General features: G+C 59.9%; 1 protein-coding gene across 1 annotated transcript in view; it reads right to left on the bottom strand.

Moving 5' to 3' along the window:
- LOC121273748 (heterogeneous nuclear ribonucleoprotein C-like) overlaps window positions 1–17,835 on the bottom strand; it is a 96,312-nt gene that overhangs the window by 1,103 nt on the left and 77,374 nt on the right. The window contains exons 3-9 of the mRNA XM_041180910.1: window positions 15,830–16,100; window positions 12,082–12,157; window positions 9,691–9,741; window positions 8,085–8,135; window positions 5,542–5,693; window positions 4,818–4,931; window positions 418–539 (exon numbers count right to left, since the gene is read on the bottom strand). Coding sequence (XP_041036844.1) covers window positions 418–539; window positions 4,818–4,931; window positions 5,542–5,693; window positions 8,085–8,135; window positions 9,691–9,741; window positions 12,082–12,157; window positions 15,830–16,100 — 837 coding nt within the window. The remainder of the gene's footprint in view (window positions 1–417; window positions 540–4,817; window positions 4,932–5,541; window positions 5,694–8,084; window positions 8,136–9,690; window positions 9,742–12,081; window positions 12,158–15,829; window positions 16,101–17,835) is intronic.

Below are 17,835 nucleotides of genomic sequence, written 5' to 3' on the forward strand. Positions count from 1 at the left end.
GAATCTCCCCTCTGGGCAAGAGGCTCAGGGCAGGCTCGCCCCCCTCCCCCAAACACACACACACATTTCCCCCCCCAACACTCCACGGCCGAGGGCCAGGAATCTCCCCGCTAGGCCGAGAGGCTCAGGGCAGGCTCACCCCCTCCCCTACACCCCCAACCCCGCCACCCTACTCCACACTCCACGGCCGAGGGCCAGGAATCTCCCCACTGGGCGAGAGGCTCAGGGCAGGCTCGCCCCCTCCCCCAAACACACACACACACAACCCCCCACCCCACACTCCATGGCCGAGGGCCAGGAATCTTTCCGCTGGGTGAGAGATTCAGGGAAGGCTCGCACCCCCTTCCCCCAAACGCGCACACACACAATTCCCCCCCCAACATGCCACGTCCGGGGAATCCAGGCTCTGGTTCGTACCTGCTCCTCCTCTTCGTCTTCCAGGGGGTCGCCTTCCTCGCCGGTCCCCTCGCTCTCGGCCTTCTTGGAGTCGCTCCCCGCTTTGCTGCTGCTCCCCTCGTCCGTCTTCTCACTCTTCATCTCTGCCCAGGGGTTTAAAAAAGAAAAGCCATTTGAAATCAGCCCACAGCAGCCCTGGATGGGGGGTGGGGGGGGCGGGGTATGAGGGGTGCAGCAGAGCAGGTGGAGGTTGCGAGGTTGGGGGAGGGGGGGGTGGGGAGGAGGGATGAGGAAAGAGATGGAGGACTTGGGAAAACAGAAGAAGACCTCTGGTATATCGGAGGGGCTCCCCGGGTGGGAGGGAAGTGGGTAACCCGTGAGTCGGCGGGACAGGAGTGAGCGGAGGGGGGAATCCTGCACGCCTGGGATGGGGTGTGGGTCAGTCAATGTCTCACACATCCTGGAAGATAGAGGGATAGGGGGTGGGGTGTGGGGAGGGAATCCTCATATTGGACGAATGTGGGTGAGGGGCAGGGACAGGGGGGTGCTTAAGGGGGCTACGGGAGCGCCCTTGACACGTGTGCTGGAGCAGAGTGTTGTATCTGAGAGAGGCAGGCTCTCACACGGATAGGGATTGGGCGGAGAGTGTGAGCTGCCGGTTTGCTGGGAGAGACAGAGAGGATCGAGAATCTGACCTGCCAGGGTGTGCGGTCTGTGGACCAAGAGATCTGACGGGTGTGGGAGAGATAGAGAGAGACTGGCCTGTCATTGGGCATGCGGTGGAAGGAGAGAGATGATTGACAGTCTGACCTGTCTGGTTTGGCAGGGGAGAGGGGGCTAGTGGGGAGACAGTAAGAGAGAGAGAGAGAAAGAGAGAGCGCGAGGGCGGAGAGAGAGCGAGCGAGGGCGGAGAGAGAGAGAGCGAGGGCGGAGAGCGAGCGAGGGCGGAGAGAGAGAGAGCGAGGGCGGAGAGAGAGAGAGCAAGGGCAGAGAGAGCGAGGGCGGAGAGAGAGAGCGAGGGCGGAGAGAGAGAGCGAGGGCGGAGAGGGAGAGAGAGAGAGGGCGGAGAGAGAGCGAGGGCGGAGAGAGAGACAGCGAACGAGGGTGGAGAGAGACAGCAAGCGAGGGCGGAGAGAGAGAGCAAGTGAGGGCGGAGAGAGAGCGAGGGCAGAGAGAGAGAGTGAGGGCGGAGAGAGAGACAGCGAGCGAGGGTGGAGAGAGCGAGTGAGGGCGGAGAGAGAGCGAGCGAGGGCGGTGAGAGAGAGAGAGCGAGGGCGGAGAGAGAGCGAGGGCAGAGAGAGAGAGACAGCGAACGAGGGTGGAGAGAGAGACAGCAAGCGAGGGCGGAGAGAGAGAGCAAGCGAGGGCGGAGAGAGAGCGAGGGCAGAGAGAGAGAGTGAGGGCGGAGAGAGAGACAGCGAGCGAGGGTGGAGAGAGCGAGTGAGGGCGGAGAGAGAGCGAGCGAGGGCAGAGAGAGAGAGTGAGGGCGGAGAGAGAGACAGCGAGCGAGGGTGGAGAGAGAGAGCGAGGGCGGAGAGAGTGAGCGAGGGCGGAGAGAGAGCGAGCGAGGGCGGAAAGAGAGCGAGCGAGGGCGGAGAGAGAGCGAGCGAGGGCGGAGAGAGAGCGAGCGAGGGCGGAGAGAGAGAGAGCGTGAGCGGAGAGAGAGAGGGCGAGGGCGTAGAGAGAGAGCGAGGGCAGAAAGAGAGAGAGAGCGAGGGCGGAGAGAGAGAGCGAGGGCAGAGAGAGAGAGCGAGGGCGGAAAGAGAGAGAGAGCGAGGGTGGAGAGAGAGAGAGCGAGGGCATAGAGAGCGAGAGCGAGGGCGGAGAGAGAGAGAGCGAGGGCGGAGAGAGAGAGAGCGAGGGCGGAGAGAGAGAGAGCGAGGGCGGAGAGAGAGAGAGCGAGGGCGGAGAGAGAGAGAGCGAGGGCGGAGAGAGAGAGAGCGAGGGCGGAGAGAGAGAGAGCGAGGGCGGAGAGAGAGAGAGCGAGGGCGGAGAGAGAGAGAGCGAGGGCGGAGAGAGAGAGAGCGAGGGCGGAGAGAGAGAGAGAGCGAGGGCGGAGAGAGAGAGAGAGAGCGAGGGCGGAGAGACAGCGAAGGCGGAGAGAGCGAGGGCGGAGAGAGAGAGAGTGAGGGCGGAGAGAGAGAGCGAGGGCAGAGAGAGAGAGCGAGGGCGGAGAGAGAGCGAGGGCGGAGAGAGAGCGAGGGCGGAGAGAGAGAGAGCGAGGGCGGAGAGAGAGAGAGCGAGGGCGGAGAGAGAGAGAGCGAGGGCGGAGAGAGAGAGAGCGAGGGCGGAGAGAGAGAGAGCGAGGGCGGAGAGAGAGAGCGAGGGCGGAGAGAGAGAGTGAGGGCGGAGAGAGAGAGCGAGGGCGGAGAGAGAGAGAGCGAGGGCGGAGAGAGAGAGAGCGAGGGCGGAGAGAGAGAGAGCGAGGGCGGAGAGAGAGACCGAGGGCGGAGAGAGAGAGAGTGAGGGCAGAGAGAGAGAGAGACAGAGGGGCGGAGAGAGAGAGCGAGGGCGGAGAGAGAGCGAGCGAGGGCGGAGAGAGCGAGGGCAGAGAGCGAGCGAGGGCGGAGAGAGAGAGAGAGCAAGGACGGAGAGAGAGAGAGAGAGCAAAGACAGAGAGAGAGAGAGAGAGAGAGCGAGGGCGGAGAGAGAGAGAGCGAGGGCGGAGAGAGAGGGCGGAGAGAGAGCGAGGGCGGAGAGAGGGAGCGAGGGCGGAGAGAGAGAGCGAGGGAGGAGAGAGAGCGAGGGCGGAGAGAGAGAGAGCGAGGGCGGAGAGAGAGAGAGGGCGGAGAGAGAGAGTGAGGGCGGAGAGAGAGAGAGCGAGGGCGGAGAGAGAGAGAGCGAGCGAGGACAGAGGGAGAGAGCGAGGCTGAGAGAGAGCGAAGGTGGAGTGAGAGAGAGCGAGCAAGGGCAGACAAAGAGGGCAGAGAGAGAGAGAGGGCGGAGAGAGAGCGAGGGCAGAGAGAGAGAGCGAGGGCAGAGAGAGAGAGCGAGGGCAGAGAGAGAGAGAGCGAGGGCAGAGAGAGAGAGAGCGAGGGCGGAGAGAGAGAGAGCGAGGGCGGAGAGAGAGAGAGCGAGGGCGGAGAGAGAGAGAGCGAGGGCGGAGAGAGAGAGAGCGAGGGCGGAGAGAGAGAGCGAGGGCGGAGAGAGAGAGCAAGGACGGAGAGAGAGAGCAAGGACGGAGAGAGAGAGCAAGGACGGAGAGAGATCGAGGGCGGAGGGAGAGAGCGAGGGCGGAGAGAGAGAGAGCGAGGGCGGAGAGAGAGAGCGAGGGCGGAGGGAGAGAGCGAGGGCGGAGAGAGAGAGCGAGGGCGGAGAGAGCGAGCGAGGGCGGGGAGAGAGAGAGCGAGGGCAGAGAGAGAGAGAGCGAGGGCAGAGAGAGAGAGAGAGCGAGGGCAGAGAGAGAGAGAGAGCAAGGGCAGAGAGAGAGAGGGAGGGCGGAGAGAGTGACAGCGAGCGAGGGCGGAGAGAGCGAGCAAGGGCGGAGAAAGAGAGAGCGAGGGCGGAGAGAGAGAGAGCGAAGGCGGAGAGAGAGAGAGAGCGAGGGCGGAGAGAGGGAGCGTGAGGGCGCAGAGAGAGAGAGCGAGGGCGGAGAGAGGGAGCGCGAGGGCGCAGAGAGAGAGAGAGAGAGGGCGGAGAGAGAGCGAGGGCGGAGAGAGAGAGCGAGGGCGGAGAGAGAGAGCGAGCGAGGGCGGAGAAAGAGAGCGAGGGCGGAGAGAGAGAGCGAGGGCGGAGAGAGAGAGCGAGGGCGGAGAGAGAGAGCGAGGGCGGAGAGAGAGAGCGAGGGCGGAGAGAGAGAGCGAGGGCGGAGAGAGAGAGCGAGGGCGGAGAGAGAGAGAGAGCGAGCGAGGGCAGAGAGAGAGCGAGCGAGGGCGGAGAGAGAGAGCGAGCGAGGACGGAGAGAGAGCGAGGGCGGAGAGAGAGAGCGAGCGAGGGCGGAGAGAGAGAGCGAGCGAGGGCGGAGAGAGAGAGCGAGCGAGGGCGGAGAGAGAGAGCGAGGGCGGAGAGAGAGAGCAAGGGCGGAGAGAGCAAGGGCGGAGAGAGAGAGCAAGGGCGGAGAGAGAGAGCAAGGGCGGAGAGAGAGAGCAAGGGCGGAGAGAGAGAGCAAGGGCGGAGAGAGAGAGCAAGGGCGGAGAGAGAGAGAGCGAGGGCGAAGAGAGAGAGAGAGCGAGGTCGGAGAGAGAGAGAGATCGAGGGCGGAGAGAGAGCGAGGGCGGAGAGAGAGAGAGAGCAAGGGCGGAGAGTGAGAGCGAGCGAGGGCGGAGAGAGAGCGAGGGTGGCGAGAGAGGGCGGATAAAGAGAGAGAAGGCGCGGGGAGAGACCATGAGTGGACAGCAAGAGGAGAGGAGAGAGAGGAGAGAAACGAGACTATGACCTGTGAGAGAGAAGGAAGTTCAACTGTGCAGATTGGACTAAATTACCTGTCTGGTTTGATTGCTCCTTCTCAATTTTCTCCAGACTGTCCAGGAGGGAGTCCACTTTGCTCTTGATCAAGGTCAACTCCTTCTTTATGGTGGCCAGGTCATTGGCTTTCACTGTGAGCACAAAGAGAAAGGAGGATATTGTGAATAAGACACAGCCACAGATATTCCATTACAGCCAGCAATCAGCTTAATTTTATTTGATGGGGACCGTGTAGAGGGAGCTTTACTCTGTATCTAACCCTGTGCTGTACCTGTCCTGGGAGTGTTTGATGGGGACAGTGTAGAGGGAGCTTTACTCTGCATCTAACCCTGTGCTGTACCTGTCCTGGGAGTGTTTGATGGGGACAGTGTAGAGGGAGCTTTACTCTGTATCTAACCCCGTGCTGTACCTGTCCTGGGAGCGTTTGATGGGGACAGTATAGAGGGAGCTTTACTCTGTATCTAACCCCGTGCTGTACCTGTCCTGGGAGTGTTTGATGGGGACAGTGTAGAGGGAGCTTTACTCTGTATCTAACCCTGTGCTGTACCTGTCCTGGGAGCGTTTGATGGGGACAGTATAGAGGGAGCTTTACTCTGTATCTAACCCCGTGCTGTACCTGTCCTGGGAGTGTTTGATGGGGACAGTGTAGAGGGAGCTTTACTCTGTATCTAACCCGAACTGGAAGCCGTGCGGAGGTCTGGGAACGCTCGGACTCTCCGCGTACCGTCATGATGCGCGTACCTGGTTTCCCCGATGCCGCTGACTTCTGCCCAGACTTGGTGTTGAAGCTCCCTTTGCCTCTCCGTGGCACGGGCACTGTGACACGGGGGCGCTTGGCGATGGTCACAGGCCGGGGCAGAGGGGGCGGCACCCTGCTTGGGTAAGGGTACATCCTGCAACAGAAGAGCGGACGCCAAGTTAGTGCGGTTCTTGGGGGAACCCACTTGTGACACGACCTCCCCTCTCCTCCCCCTGACAACCCCCTCTCCTAGACCGCAATGGGTTTTTGTATTACAAAAAAGCGAAAGGTCAGTCTGCAAGTACAGCAAGTGATCAGGAAGGCAAACGGACTGTCGGCCTTTATTGGAAGAGGAGCTGGGAGAATATAAGTAGGGGAGTCTTGCCACAACAGGACACGGCGTTGGTGAGTCCGCAGCCGGAGTACTGCGTAGAGTTCTGGTCTCCTTACTTAAGGAGGGATGTTATCACGTTGGAAGCCATTGGGAGAAGATTCCCAGGACGAAGTGGCGGGGGGGGTTTGTCACATGGGGAAAGGTTGAGCAGGTTGGGGCCGGTACCCATTGGAGTTTAGAAGAACGAGAGGGGATCTTATTGAGACAGATAAGATCCTGTGGTGGGGGGGGAGAGGGGATTTGACAGGGTGGATGCTCAGAGGATTTTTCCCCCTCGTGGGAGGAAATCTAGAACGAGGGGTGGGGGGGCCACAGTTTAAAAATAAGGTTGGGGGGGGGTCTCTCATTGAAGAGGGAGACGAGGAGGAATTTCTTCTCTCAGAGGGGGGGGCGGTCAGTCTGTGGGACTCTCTCCTCACCCCACCAGAGAGCAGCGGAGGTCGGGTCACTGAATATATCCGAGGTTTGATCGACGAGGGGAGTTGAGGGTTATAGGAGAGAGGGAGTGGGGAGGTAGACAGGAAAGTAGAGTCGAGGCCACAATCAGATCAGCCACGATCTTACAGAATGGGGGGGGGGGGGGGTGGGGCGGAGAGCAGGCTCGAGGTGCCTCCCCCTGGGCTGATTTCTAAGGATCCGGAGGGTGGGATCCTGACACCACCAGTCGCGCCACCATCAGGGCAAGCCGCAAGCTCAGGGGCTGCTTGGCTCAGTCGGGCTCCCCTTCTCGAGTCACAAGGTTGCAGGTTTGAAACCAGAGTCCGGCATCCGTGCCTCAGAATCCAGGCCGGCAGCCGGCCTGTCGGAGGGGGAGGCCAAGCCGAGGTCACCCCCACCCCCCACCGTCTGCCCTCTCGGTCGGACGTGGACGGGCAGGAGGGGGAAGTGGCGAGCGGTTGGTGGGGGGTGGGGGGGGGGCAGGGGGAGAAAGAGGACTCAGGTTAACTGGGGCATCGGTCGGATTGGGGCCCAGCGTGATCCTGCTGTGCGCAGGCTGAACGCGGCCGCACCTGCCCTCACGAGGGGGCAGGCGCTGCCAGGGCGATCCCAGGGCAGTGAATTGGGTGATGCAGATGACCACGTCTCTCCATCCAAGCATCACAGACCCTTCCCAGACAGAGGCAGGGGCACTACCCTTGACCAACACAGGGCCTTTCCTCCCCAGCCACAGCTCGGGATCACAGAAACCCAACACTAGCCGGCCAACTGGAACAAAGACCTTCAACGGAGGCTGGTGCTCGTGGGACAGTTCGTCAAAACTTGGCCCCAATCGCACTCTCTCCATAGCCCTGTATCAATCCCAAACTAATCCCACTGCCCCTCCCTCTCCCCATAGCCCTGTATCAATCCCAAACTAACCCCACTGCCCCTCCCTCTCCCCATAGCCCTGTATCAATCCCAAACTAACCCCACTGCCCCGCTCTCTCCCCATAGCCCTGTATCAATCCCAAACTATTCCCAGTGCCCCGCTCTCTCCCCATAGCCCTGTATCAATCCCAAACTAATCCCACTGCCCCACGCTCTCCCCGTAGCCCTGTATCAATCCCAAACTAGTGGCTCACTCAGCCATTTCTGAGGGGACAGTTAAGAGTCAACCACATCGCTTTGTTGCTGGGGGGGGGTGGTGTCTGGATTCACGTGTAGGCCAGACCGGGTAAGGACGGCAGATTTTCCCTTTCCCTAAAAGGGGACACAAGTGAACCAGATGGGGTTTTTACAACAGTCGATGACGGTTGTCATGGTCACCGTGACCGAGACTCGCTTTGTCATTCCAGGTTTTATTCACTGAATATCAATTGCACCAGCTGCTGCTGGTGGGAGCTGAACCCGTGTCCCCCCCCACCCAGTGCGTTAACCTGGGGACTCTGGATCACCAAAATAAAGGCAAAATGCCGCGGATGCTGGAAACCTGAAACAAAGACAGAAAACGGCTGGAAAAACTCAGCAGGTCTGACAGCACCCGCGGAGGGAGAGAAGAACAAGAGTTCACCTTTCGAGACATAAGGAGCCTCCTTCAGAGCTCTGTGAGACATTACCAGTAAGGGCACCATCTCCCCGCAAAGTTACGATGCAACCAGCAGGCATTAGCAAATGGATGCTGCCCGTCTGGGCGATGACCGAGCTGGGGTACCGGCCAGTCCGGAATCTTACCTGGTTAGCGACGGAATCTCATATCCCTCCGACTGTCTGCTTGGGGGAGCACTGGGTAGAAAAACATAAGATGAAAACACACGTGCTTTATAACAGGCTCACACCCGCAGAGCTCCCGGCACTGACCTGCAGCTCGGTTCCTGTTGGCAGAAACCACGCAGGCCGGGCTCCTCAGCTGCACCCCCCCGCACCCCCCCCGCACACCGAGTATCAGCCTCCACACGGCACCTCACCCACCCCAACGCTGGCAAAGCATCTGGCCCCATACACGGCTCCATACCACCCCTACACCGTTCCTCACCCACCTCAACGCTTGCAGAGCATCTGGCCCCATATACGGCTCCTTACCACCCCTATACTGTTCCTCACCCATCCCAACGCTCGCAGAGCATCTGCCCCCATACACAGCTCCATACCACCCCTATACCCGTTCCTCACCCATCCCAAAGCTCGCAGAGCATCTGGCCCCATACACAGCTCCATACCACCCCTATACCGTTCCTCACCCACCCCAACACACGCAGAGCGTCTGCCCCCACACACGGTTCCATACCACCCCTATACCGTTCCTCACCCACCCCAACACACGCAGAGCGTCTGCCCCCACACACGGCTCCATACCACCCCTATACCGTTCCTCACCCATTCCAACGCACGCAGAGCGTCTGCCCCCATACATGGCTCCATACCACCCCTATACCGTTCCTCACCCACCCCAAAATACGCAGAGCGTCTGCCCCCACACACGGTTCCATACCACCCCTATACCGTTCCTCACCCATTCCAACGCACGCAGAGCGTCTGCCCCCACACACGGCTCCATACCACCCCTATACCGTTCCTCACCCATTCCAACGCACGCAGAGCGTCTGCCCCCATACATGGCTCCATACCACCCCTATACCGTTCCTCACCCACCCCAAAATACGCAGAGCGTCTGCCCCCACACACGGTTCCATACCACCCCTATACCGTTCCTCACCCACCCCAACACACGCAGAGCGTCTGCCCCCACACACGGCTCCATACCACCCCTATACCGTTCCTCACCCACCCCAAAATACGCAGAGCGTCTGCCCCCACACACGGTTCCATACCACCCCTATACCGTTCCTCACCCATTCCAACGCACGCAGAGCGTCTGCCCCCATACATGGCTCCATACCACCCCTATACCGTTCCTCACCCACCCCAAAATACGCAGAGCGTCTGCCCCCACACACGGTTCCATACCACCCCTATACCGTTCCTCACCCATTCCAACGCACGCAGAGCGTCTGCCCCCATACATGGCTCCATACCACCCCTATACCGTTCCTCACCCACCCCAACACACGCAGAGCGTCTGCCCCCAAACACGGCTCCATACCACCCCTATACCGTTCCTCACCCTCCCCATACACAGAGTGTCCACACCACCAAACCCCCACCCAGCTCCTCACCCCCACACGCAGGAGTGAGAGCAGCGAGCAAGGAGGAAAGAAAGGGGAGACCATCGGGGGTGGGGGTGGGATTAGGAACGGCAGTGGGGGTGCAGGGAGCAAAGGAGAGGTACAGCAGCCATGCGGAAACATGACTACGAGCACTTCTGCAGCGGGTCTCCTACCTGTCATAGAAATCGCTCCTGTAATAGTCATAGTCGAGGTCGGATGTGGACCTGCGAAGAGAACAGCAGGAGGCAGCAGTTAGCACTAGGATCTGTCAGTACGTCCAACCCCGCCTGGTCACAGAGACTGCCTCAGGCAGACTGGGAAGAGGAGAGAGGGGGATTGGGCAGGGAGGGGGGTAGGGGGCGGTGAGAGGGTGATCAGGCAGGGCGAACGGGGAGGGGGTGAGGGGGGGGAGAGAGAGGGCGAGGGAGGGAGAGAGAGAGAGGGCGAGGGAGGGAGAGAGGGCGAAGGAGGGAAAGAGAGAGGGTAAAGGAGGGAGACAGAGAGGGTAAAGGAGGGAGAGAGAGAGGGCTAGGGAGAGAGAGAGAGGGTAAAGGAGGGAGAGAGAGAGGGCGAGGGAGGGAGAGAGAGAGGGCGAGGGAGGGAGAGAGAGAGAGGGCGAAGGAGGGAGAGAGAGAGGGCGAAGGAGGGAGAGAGAGAGAGGGTGAAGGAGGGAGAGAGAGAGGGTAAAGGAGGGAGAGAGAGAGAGGGCGATGGAGGGAGAGAGGGCGAAGGAGGGAAAGAGAGAGGGTAAAGGAGGGAGACAGAGAGGGTAAAGGAGGGAGAGAGAGAGGGCTAGGGAGAGAGAGAGAGGGTAAAGGAGGGAGAGAGAGAGGGCGAGGGAGGGAGAGAAAGAGGGCGAGGGAGGGAGAGAGAGAGAGGGCGAAGGAGGGAGAGAGAGAGGGCGAAGGAGGGAGAGAGAGAGAGGGTGAAGGAGGGAGAGAGAGAGGGTGAAGGAGGGAGAGAGAGAGGGTAAAGGAGGGAGAGAGAGAGAGGGCGATGGAGGGAGAGAGAGAGGACGAGGGAGGGAGAGAGAGGGCGAAGGACGGAGAGAGAGGGCGAAGGACGGCGAGAGAGGGCGAAGGAGAGAGAGAGGGCGAAGGAGGGAGAGAGAGAGGGTGAAAGAGGGAGAGAGAGCGGGTGAAAGAGGGAGGGAGAGAGGGTGAGGGAGGGAGAGAGAGAGGGCGAGGGAGGGAGAGGGCGAGGGATGGAGAGAGAGAGAGAGGGCGAGGGAGGGAAAGAGAGAGGGCGAGGGAGGGAGAGAGGGTGAGGGAGGGAGAGAGGGCGAGGGAGGGAGAGAGAGAGGGCGAGGGAGGGAGAGAGGGAGGGCAGCAGAAGCTCCGAGGTTACAGGAGCAGTGTTTGTAGGCATGGGACTGATTCAACTTACAAGGGAGCAGGGGACTGACCGGTTTCCAAGTGACCGATGGTAAAAGCAGCACCGATCTCAGGGGGCAGTGGAGGGCTGGTGTTTGTAAGTTTATCCGTGTTGGGATAAAACATTGAAGGGAAATGTGAGCACTGACCTTTTACCCCACTGGGCTGGGGTCAGGCTGGCCGGGGGCTGAGGGCAGACAGGCCGAGGGGAAATGGCGGGGAGAGGGGTCTGGCCAAGGGGAGCTGGGAGACTGGCCGAGGGGAGATGTGGTGGGGGGAGGAGGGGGGACTGGCAATGGGGAGATTTGGGAGGCAGGAGGGGGAAAGAGACCGTGGTGGGGGGGTTGGGGGGAGAGAGACTGGCCGAGGGGTGATGGGGGGGGCGGGAGAGGGGACTGGCCATTGGGGAGATGGTGGGGGAGAGGGGACTGGCCATGGGGAGATGGGGGAGAGGGGCTCAGGGGAGAGGGGTCTGGCCGTGGGGAGGGCGGGGGCAAGGGGACTGGCTGAGGGGAGATGGGGGGGGGAGAGGGGACTGGCTGAGGAGAGATGGGGGGGGGCAGGGACTGGCCGTGGGGAGATGGGGGGAGAGTGGTCTGGCCGTGGGGAGGACATGGGAGAGGGGACTGGCTGAGGGGAGATGGCAAGGGGGGGGGGGGATAGAGAGAGAGAGAGAGAGAGGGGGGACTGGTCGAGGGGCCGAGTGGAGATGGGGTGGGGGGAGGAGGGGGACTGGCTATGGGGAGATTTGGGAGGGGGTGGGGTGAAAGAGGGAACTGGCCGTGGGGAGGGCGGGGGTGGTTCTGGAACTGCTGAGAATTTCATTGGCAGACGCAACAGGCTGGGTGGTCGGCCACCCAGGGCAGACCCCCAACCCGGGTTTCAGTGTCGGTCCGAGCTGCGAGCACACGTCGGCCAGGGACGATCCCGTCTGTCGTTGGTTCCTCACGGAGCGCACAGAGAGAGAGAGAGAGAGACAGGGGTGGGTTCGGGCGGAGGATGAAGGGAAGGATGTTTTCTCGAGTGCCGCTTCCATCTGACCCGCGGTGAACCGGGCCAAAGCCACAGGGGTGTGAACGGCGGGCGGTTAAGAGGGCACCATGAGGGGACTGGGGAGGGGAGGGTAAGCCGCTCCCAGCAACCCCCCCCCCCCCCCACCCCCCTCCACCCCCCCAATTCGAAGTAACTCACCCGTACATGTCGGAAGCCGATCTCTTCTGGCCGCTCTTTGGCCTGTTGGGTTTGGGCTCCCCGGCGAGGTTGATGTCTGGAACACAAAGAGGACAAGCGGAGGAGAGTCAGCGGCAGCCACTCGCCCGGAGGGGGAGGTATTTAACCGCCAGGAGGGGTAACCCGGCCGGAGGGTTGGGGGTGGGGGGTGGGGTGGGTGTGTGGCGGCGAAAGGGGGGCTCACGGACGCCCGAACCTGAATCACGCTCGAGACGCAGCCCCAGATCTTTGGGACAAGGCCGACACCCATCGGCCCCTGCCTCTAACACAAGCCTTGGCCTGTGTCAGCGTCTCTCTCCCACCCCTCGGTCTCACTCCATCAACCAACCGCCCCCCCCTTGCTACTGTACTCAAGTCCTCTCGCAATGAAGGCCAACGGGTCCTATTTGCCTTCTTAACTGTATGCAATGCTTGCTTTCAGTGACTGGTGTACAAGGACACCCAGGTCCCTTTGAACATTAACAATCTATCACCATTTAAATAATACTCTGCCATTCTGTTTTTCTTACCAAAGTGGGTAACTTCACACTTATCCACATTATGCTGCATCTGCCATGCATTTGCCCACTCATTCAACTTGCCTAAATCACCTTGAAGCCTCGTAACATCCTCCTCGCCGCTCACGTTCCCACCAAGTTTTGTGTCGTCAGCAAACTTGGAAATTTGCATTTGGTTCCCTCATCCAAACCATTGATATATATTGCCAATAGCTGGGGCCCAAAGCGCTGATCCCTGTGGTACCCCCACCAGTCATCGCCTGCCACTCCGAAAAAGAAACCCATTTATGCCTACTCTCCGCTCCCTGTCTGCTGTCCAATTCTCAATCCATGCCAACATATTACCCCCCCCGATCCCATCTGCTTTAATTTTGCACACGGACCTCTTTTGTGGGACTTTTTGTCAAAAGCTTTCTAAAATCTGCCGTCCTTACCCAGTCTGGCCTACACGCGACTCCAGACCACTCCACCACCCCCCAGAGATGTGCTTGACTCTTAACTTGCCCCCTCTGAAACAGCCGAGCGAGCCACTCAGTGCGAGGGCAATTAGGGATGGGCAACAAATGCTGGGGTCTTGCCAAAGATGCCCACAAAATAATAGTAAGCAACTCTTCCAACACCCCCCCCCACCCACCCACAACCCCATCCCCGGCCTGCAGCTCTTCTCCCTCATCCCCTCGCACCCCGAATTTTCACTATGGGGTCACACCAAATGTGAAGCATTAAGCAGGGTCGCAGTTTGGGGAAGTGCTGGGTTAAGGGACCTTGGCGTGTGTGTCCATAGATCTCTAAAGGCGGAGGGGCATGTTAGTGGGGGTGGTGAAAAAGGCATATGGGACACTTGCCTTTATCAATTGAGGCATAGATTACAAAAGTAAGGAGGTCATGTTGGAGTTGTACAGAACCTTGGTGAGGCCACAGCTGGAGCACTGTGTGCAGTTCTGGTCGCCACATTATAGGAAGGATGTGACTACACTGGACGGGGTGCAGAGGAGATTCACCAGGATGTTGCCTGGGATGAAACATTTAAGTCATGAAGAGAGGTTGGATAGACTTGGGTTGTTTTCATTGGAGCAGAGAAGACTGAGGGGCGACCTGATCGAGGTATACAAGATTATGAGGGGCATGGACAGGGTGGATAGGGAGCAGCTGTTCCCCTTAGTTGAAGGGTCAGTCACGAGGGGGACACAAGTTCAAGGTGAGGGGCAGGAGGTTTAGGGGGTGTTGTGACGAAAAGCTTTTTTACCCATAGGGTAGTGACAGTCTGGAATGCGCTGCCTGGGAGGGTGGTGACGTGGGTTGCCTCACATCCTTTAAAAAGTACCTGGATGAGCACTTGGCACGTCATAACATTCAAGGCTATGGGCCAAGTGCTGGTAAATGGGGTGAGGTAGGTAGGATCAGGTGTTTCTCACGTGTCGGTGCAGACTCGATAGGCCGAAGGGCCTCTTCTGCACCGCGTGATTCTGTCATTCAAACGACGGCCTCTCCAACAGTGCAATGCCCTCGAGCGCCGGCCCTGGGTGACCAGCCTCTGGAGTTCACTTGCACCCTCACTTGCTTTATGACAGTGGCAGGAGTGAGACTCCACTGAGCCATTGCTAGGTGGGGGCCCGGGGTGTTTGTGGGGGGGTGGGGGGGGGGGTGGGGGGGGGAGGTAAGGTTTGCGAAGGTGGGAGGTGCCTGACGCTTGAATCGTCCCGCAGGAGGCAACTGCCACGACCTGACAGCCGGTCAGCTCTGACCTCGTGTGCCTCCCCGTGCGGAGCCTGTGAGCCCCAGACAGCAGGAAGGGTGAGCAGGCAAGGGCGGGCAGTGTAGAGGGGGCTACAATCGACATACGATCCCTACATAGGGCCGCCGGTTAATAGCTGCGACTCGTATTTATTCTCTTTCTCTTTATGCTTCCCTGGGACGTGGGCGTCGCTGGCGAGGCCCCAGCGTTCGTAGCCCATTCCTAATTGCCCCCTGGATCTGAGTGGCTCGCTCGGCCATTTCAGAGGGGGGCAAGTTAAGAGTCAACCGCATCGCTGTGTGTGGATCTGGAGTCACGTGTAGGCCAGACCGGGTAAGGACGGCAGATTTCCCCTTCCCTAAAGGGGGAACATGAGTGAACGTAGAGCGCGCGTGCGCTATGAGGCCTGAACCGGGTGGGAGCTGAGGCCTGAGGGATGCAGAGCTCGGGGGGTACATGAGGGCCTCTAAACGCCAGGGTAAGAATTTTCCCATCGCAGCTCTGCCGGGTCACGGGCCAACCCTTTATCTTGCTCTTCCGTGGGGCGCGGACAGCATTTGTAGCCTGTCCCTAATTGCCCCCTGAACGCAGCGGGGCTCGCTCGGCCATTTCAGAGGGGGCAAGTTAAGAGTCAATCGCGTTGCTCTGGCGGGGCACAGTATGGAGTCACGTGTAGGCCAGGCCGGGGTAAGGACGGCAGATTTTCCCCCTTCCCTGAAGGGGGGGGGCGAAATGAGTGAACCAGATGGGGATTTTTTTTACAACCATCGATGACGGTTGTCACGGTTCCCGTGACTGAAACTGGCTTCATAATTCCAGACTTTACGAACTGAATTTAAATTCTCCCGGCTGCCTTGGGTGGGATTTGAACCCGTGCCCCAAGAGCAAGTTCAGGCACCCCTGCGTTAAACCACGGGCTTTGTCCGTCATGCCAGGCAGACATCAAAGACCCCGCAGACGCTACTGTAAAGGCGGAGGGCGGGGGCAATATTTATTCCTCCGCCGACAGCCCGAAAGCAGGGTTGTTCACACAGCATTGCCCCTTGAGGGATCTTGCTGTGCGCGCAATTTCCAGCACTGCAACGGGGACCGAACACCAAACGAACAAAATCACCAGTGTTATTGCTAATAACAAAAAAGAGACATGCTGTCAAAGCTTTCAGTCTTGCACTCATCAGGTCAAACACAAGAGTGCCAAATTTCAAAGGCAGCGGCAATTGATACCGCCATGAGAAGGAGGGTGCCGACTGGTCGCCAAGCCGGCCCCAATTGGTCGAGGCTTCGGCAACACGTCCCGTTCCTTTGGCAACGCTCGCAGAGAGCTCAATCCGCCGTGGACGCGCTTTGGCACGTCCCGAGGCGGCGACAGCCTTTGCGGAAACACAAGTTCGTTCTTTCCCCATCTCTCCCGTAAAACCCCCACGCCGCCCCCCCCCCCCCCCCCCCACCCCACCCCCCACCGAACCCCCTCGCTCACCCAGCGGCTGCCCGGCGATGATCCTGCCATCCTCCGCCGCCACAGCTGTCCGGGCGGTCCTCTCGTTGGCGTACTGGACGAAGGCGTAGCCCTTGTGCACCGAGCAGCCCACGATCTTGCCATACTTGGCAAAGAGGCCCTCCACGTCCGTCTTCTTGACCACGGCTGTGTTGAGGTTGCCGATGAAGACCCGGGAGTTCAGCGACCGCGGGTCGTTCTTGTTCGTCACGTTGCTGGCCATCAGTTTGGCGGCCATGAGGCTGTCATACCCCTGATGGTGGTGGGTGGGGGTGGGGGTGGGAGAAGGGGGAGCGGGCAGGTTTAGGGGAGTGGGGGTGGGTTGGGAAAGGGAGGGGGAGGGAGGGAGGGGGTTAAAAAAGCAAAAAGAAAATTGAGCACAGAAAATTAGCACCTACCACTCCACTAACCATAGCACTTTGTCCGTTCCTGCACCCAACACCACAACCCCAATTCACACTGCGTCGCGCCTCACGTTGGCAGCCGAACCTTCAGCCACCGAGGCTCGAGTTGTTCTCTCCTCAAACCTCTCCGCCTCTCTCCTCCTTTAGGACGCACCTTAAAACCTACCCTCTGCGATCAAGAGCCTGAGATGGCGGGGTCTTTGGTCACCAGACCCAATACCTCTGCACATGTCTCGGCGTTAACATTCCTGCCAGAAATCGCTCCCGCGAAGCTCCTTGGGTCCGTCTTACCACGTTAACACGCGCGTTGTCGTTTCCCCGCCCCTGCCAACCCATTCCCTGCACCGCGGGCCTGGACGTCTCCAGCGTAGACAAGGCCACGGCCCATTTGCAACAGAGAGCAAGTGGAGCCTTTCGGAGGCAATTTGGGTTTTTTTTTTTGGGGGGGGGGGTGAAGAAAAAGAGGGGTGAGGAGGTGGGGCCGGGCGGGTATCTAGCTCAGGTAGTCACCGGCCAAGTTCAGCTGCCACCCTGGAGATGGCTCTCCCACTCCCCGTTTCCTTTTCCCCTCTTATTTCCATTCTCCCTATGTAAACGCGTCACGCTGCAGCGACACGCCCCTGGCCAGTTTCAGAGCACAGGAGCTGACGACAAGAAGGGGGAAAAGAAACCAAGAGCTCGCTCATACACACGGGCTCCCGGCGACCACTCGAGGCAATACTCAAGTTCTGTCCTAGCGGACAAAGATTTGTCTTGTTTGAAGTGTGCTCTTGATGGAGGGAGGAAGGAACAACCGTAAAGGAGGATGTTCAACCCGATGATAGCGCTTTGCGATGGGAGGTGATTTTGTAAGTATTTTACTCTCCCCCCCCACCCCCACGAATACACCGATTCAGCGCTGCACTATAGGTTCCGAGGCCGCCCTCTGATCCTGCAACTGGGCACTGGGTCTTCGAATCAGGTCTGGCTGGCTAGCAGCTGTGGGCTAGAGTCGACCACGTGCACCGCATTCCAGTCCCATGTCCACTGTTCAGGCACAAGTGGGCCGAATGGCCTGGGTCCTCAGGCCAGCTGCCTCCAGCTAGGATGGGTTAACTCAGCGCAGAGGGACAGGATCTCGGGGCCTTTCCTGCACTGTGGAGCTCTTTACTACACTGATTGGGGGTGTCTCCTACCCAGAGCCAAGATATGAGGTTAGGGAGAGGGGGCGAGAGAGAGAGAGAGAAAGAGAGGGGGTGAGAGAGAGAGAGAGGGGGGGTGAGAGAGAGAGCGAGAGGGGGCGAGAGAGAGAGAGAGGGGGGGGTGAGAGAGAGGGGGCGAGAGAGAGAGAGAGAGAGAGAGAGAGAGAGAGAGAGAGAGGGCGAGAGTGAGAGAGAGAGGGGGCGAGAGAGAGAGAGAGAGAGAGAGGGGGGCAAGAGAGAGAGGGGGTGAGAGAGAGAGAGAGGGGGGGTGAGAGAGAGAGCGAGAGGGGGCGAGAGAGAGAGAGAGGGGGGGGTGAGAGAGAGGGGGCGAGAGAGAGAGAGAGAGAGAGAGAGAGAGAGAGAGAGAGAGAGAGGGCGAGAGTGAGAGAGAGAGGGGGCGAGA

The sequence above is a fragment of the Carcharodon carcharias genome (genome assembly GCF_017639515.1).
Source record: "Carcharodon carcharias isolate sCarCar2 chromosome 27 unlocalized genomic scaffold, sCarCar2.pri SUPER_27_unloc_1, whole genome shotgun sequence".
NCBI classification, from domain to species: Eukaryota; Metazoa; Chordata; class Chondrichthyes; order Lamniformes; family Lamnidae; genus Carcharodon; species Carcharodon carcharias.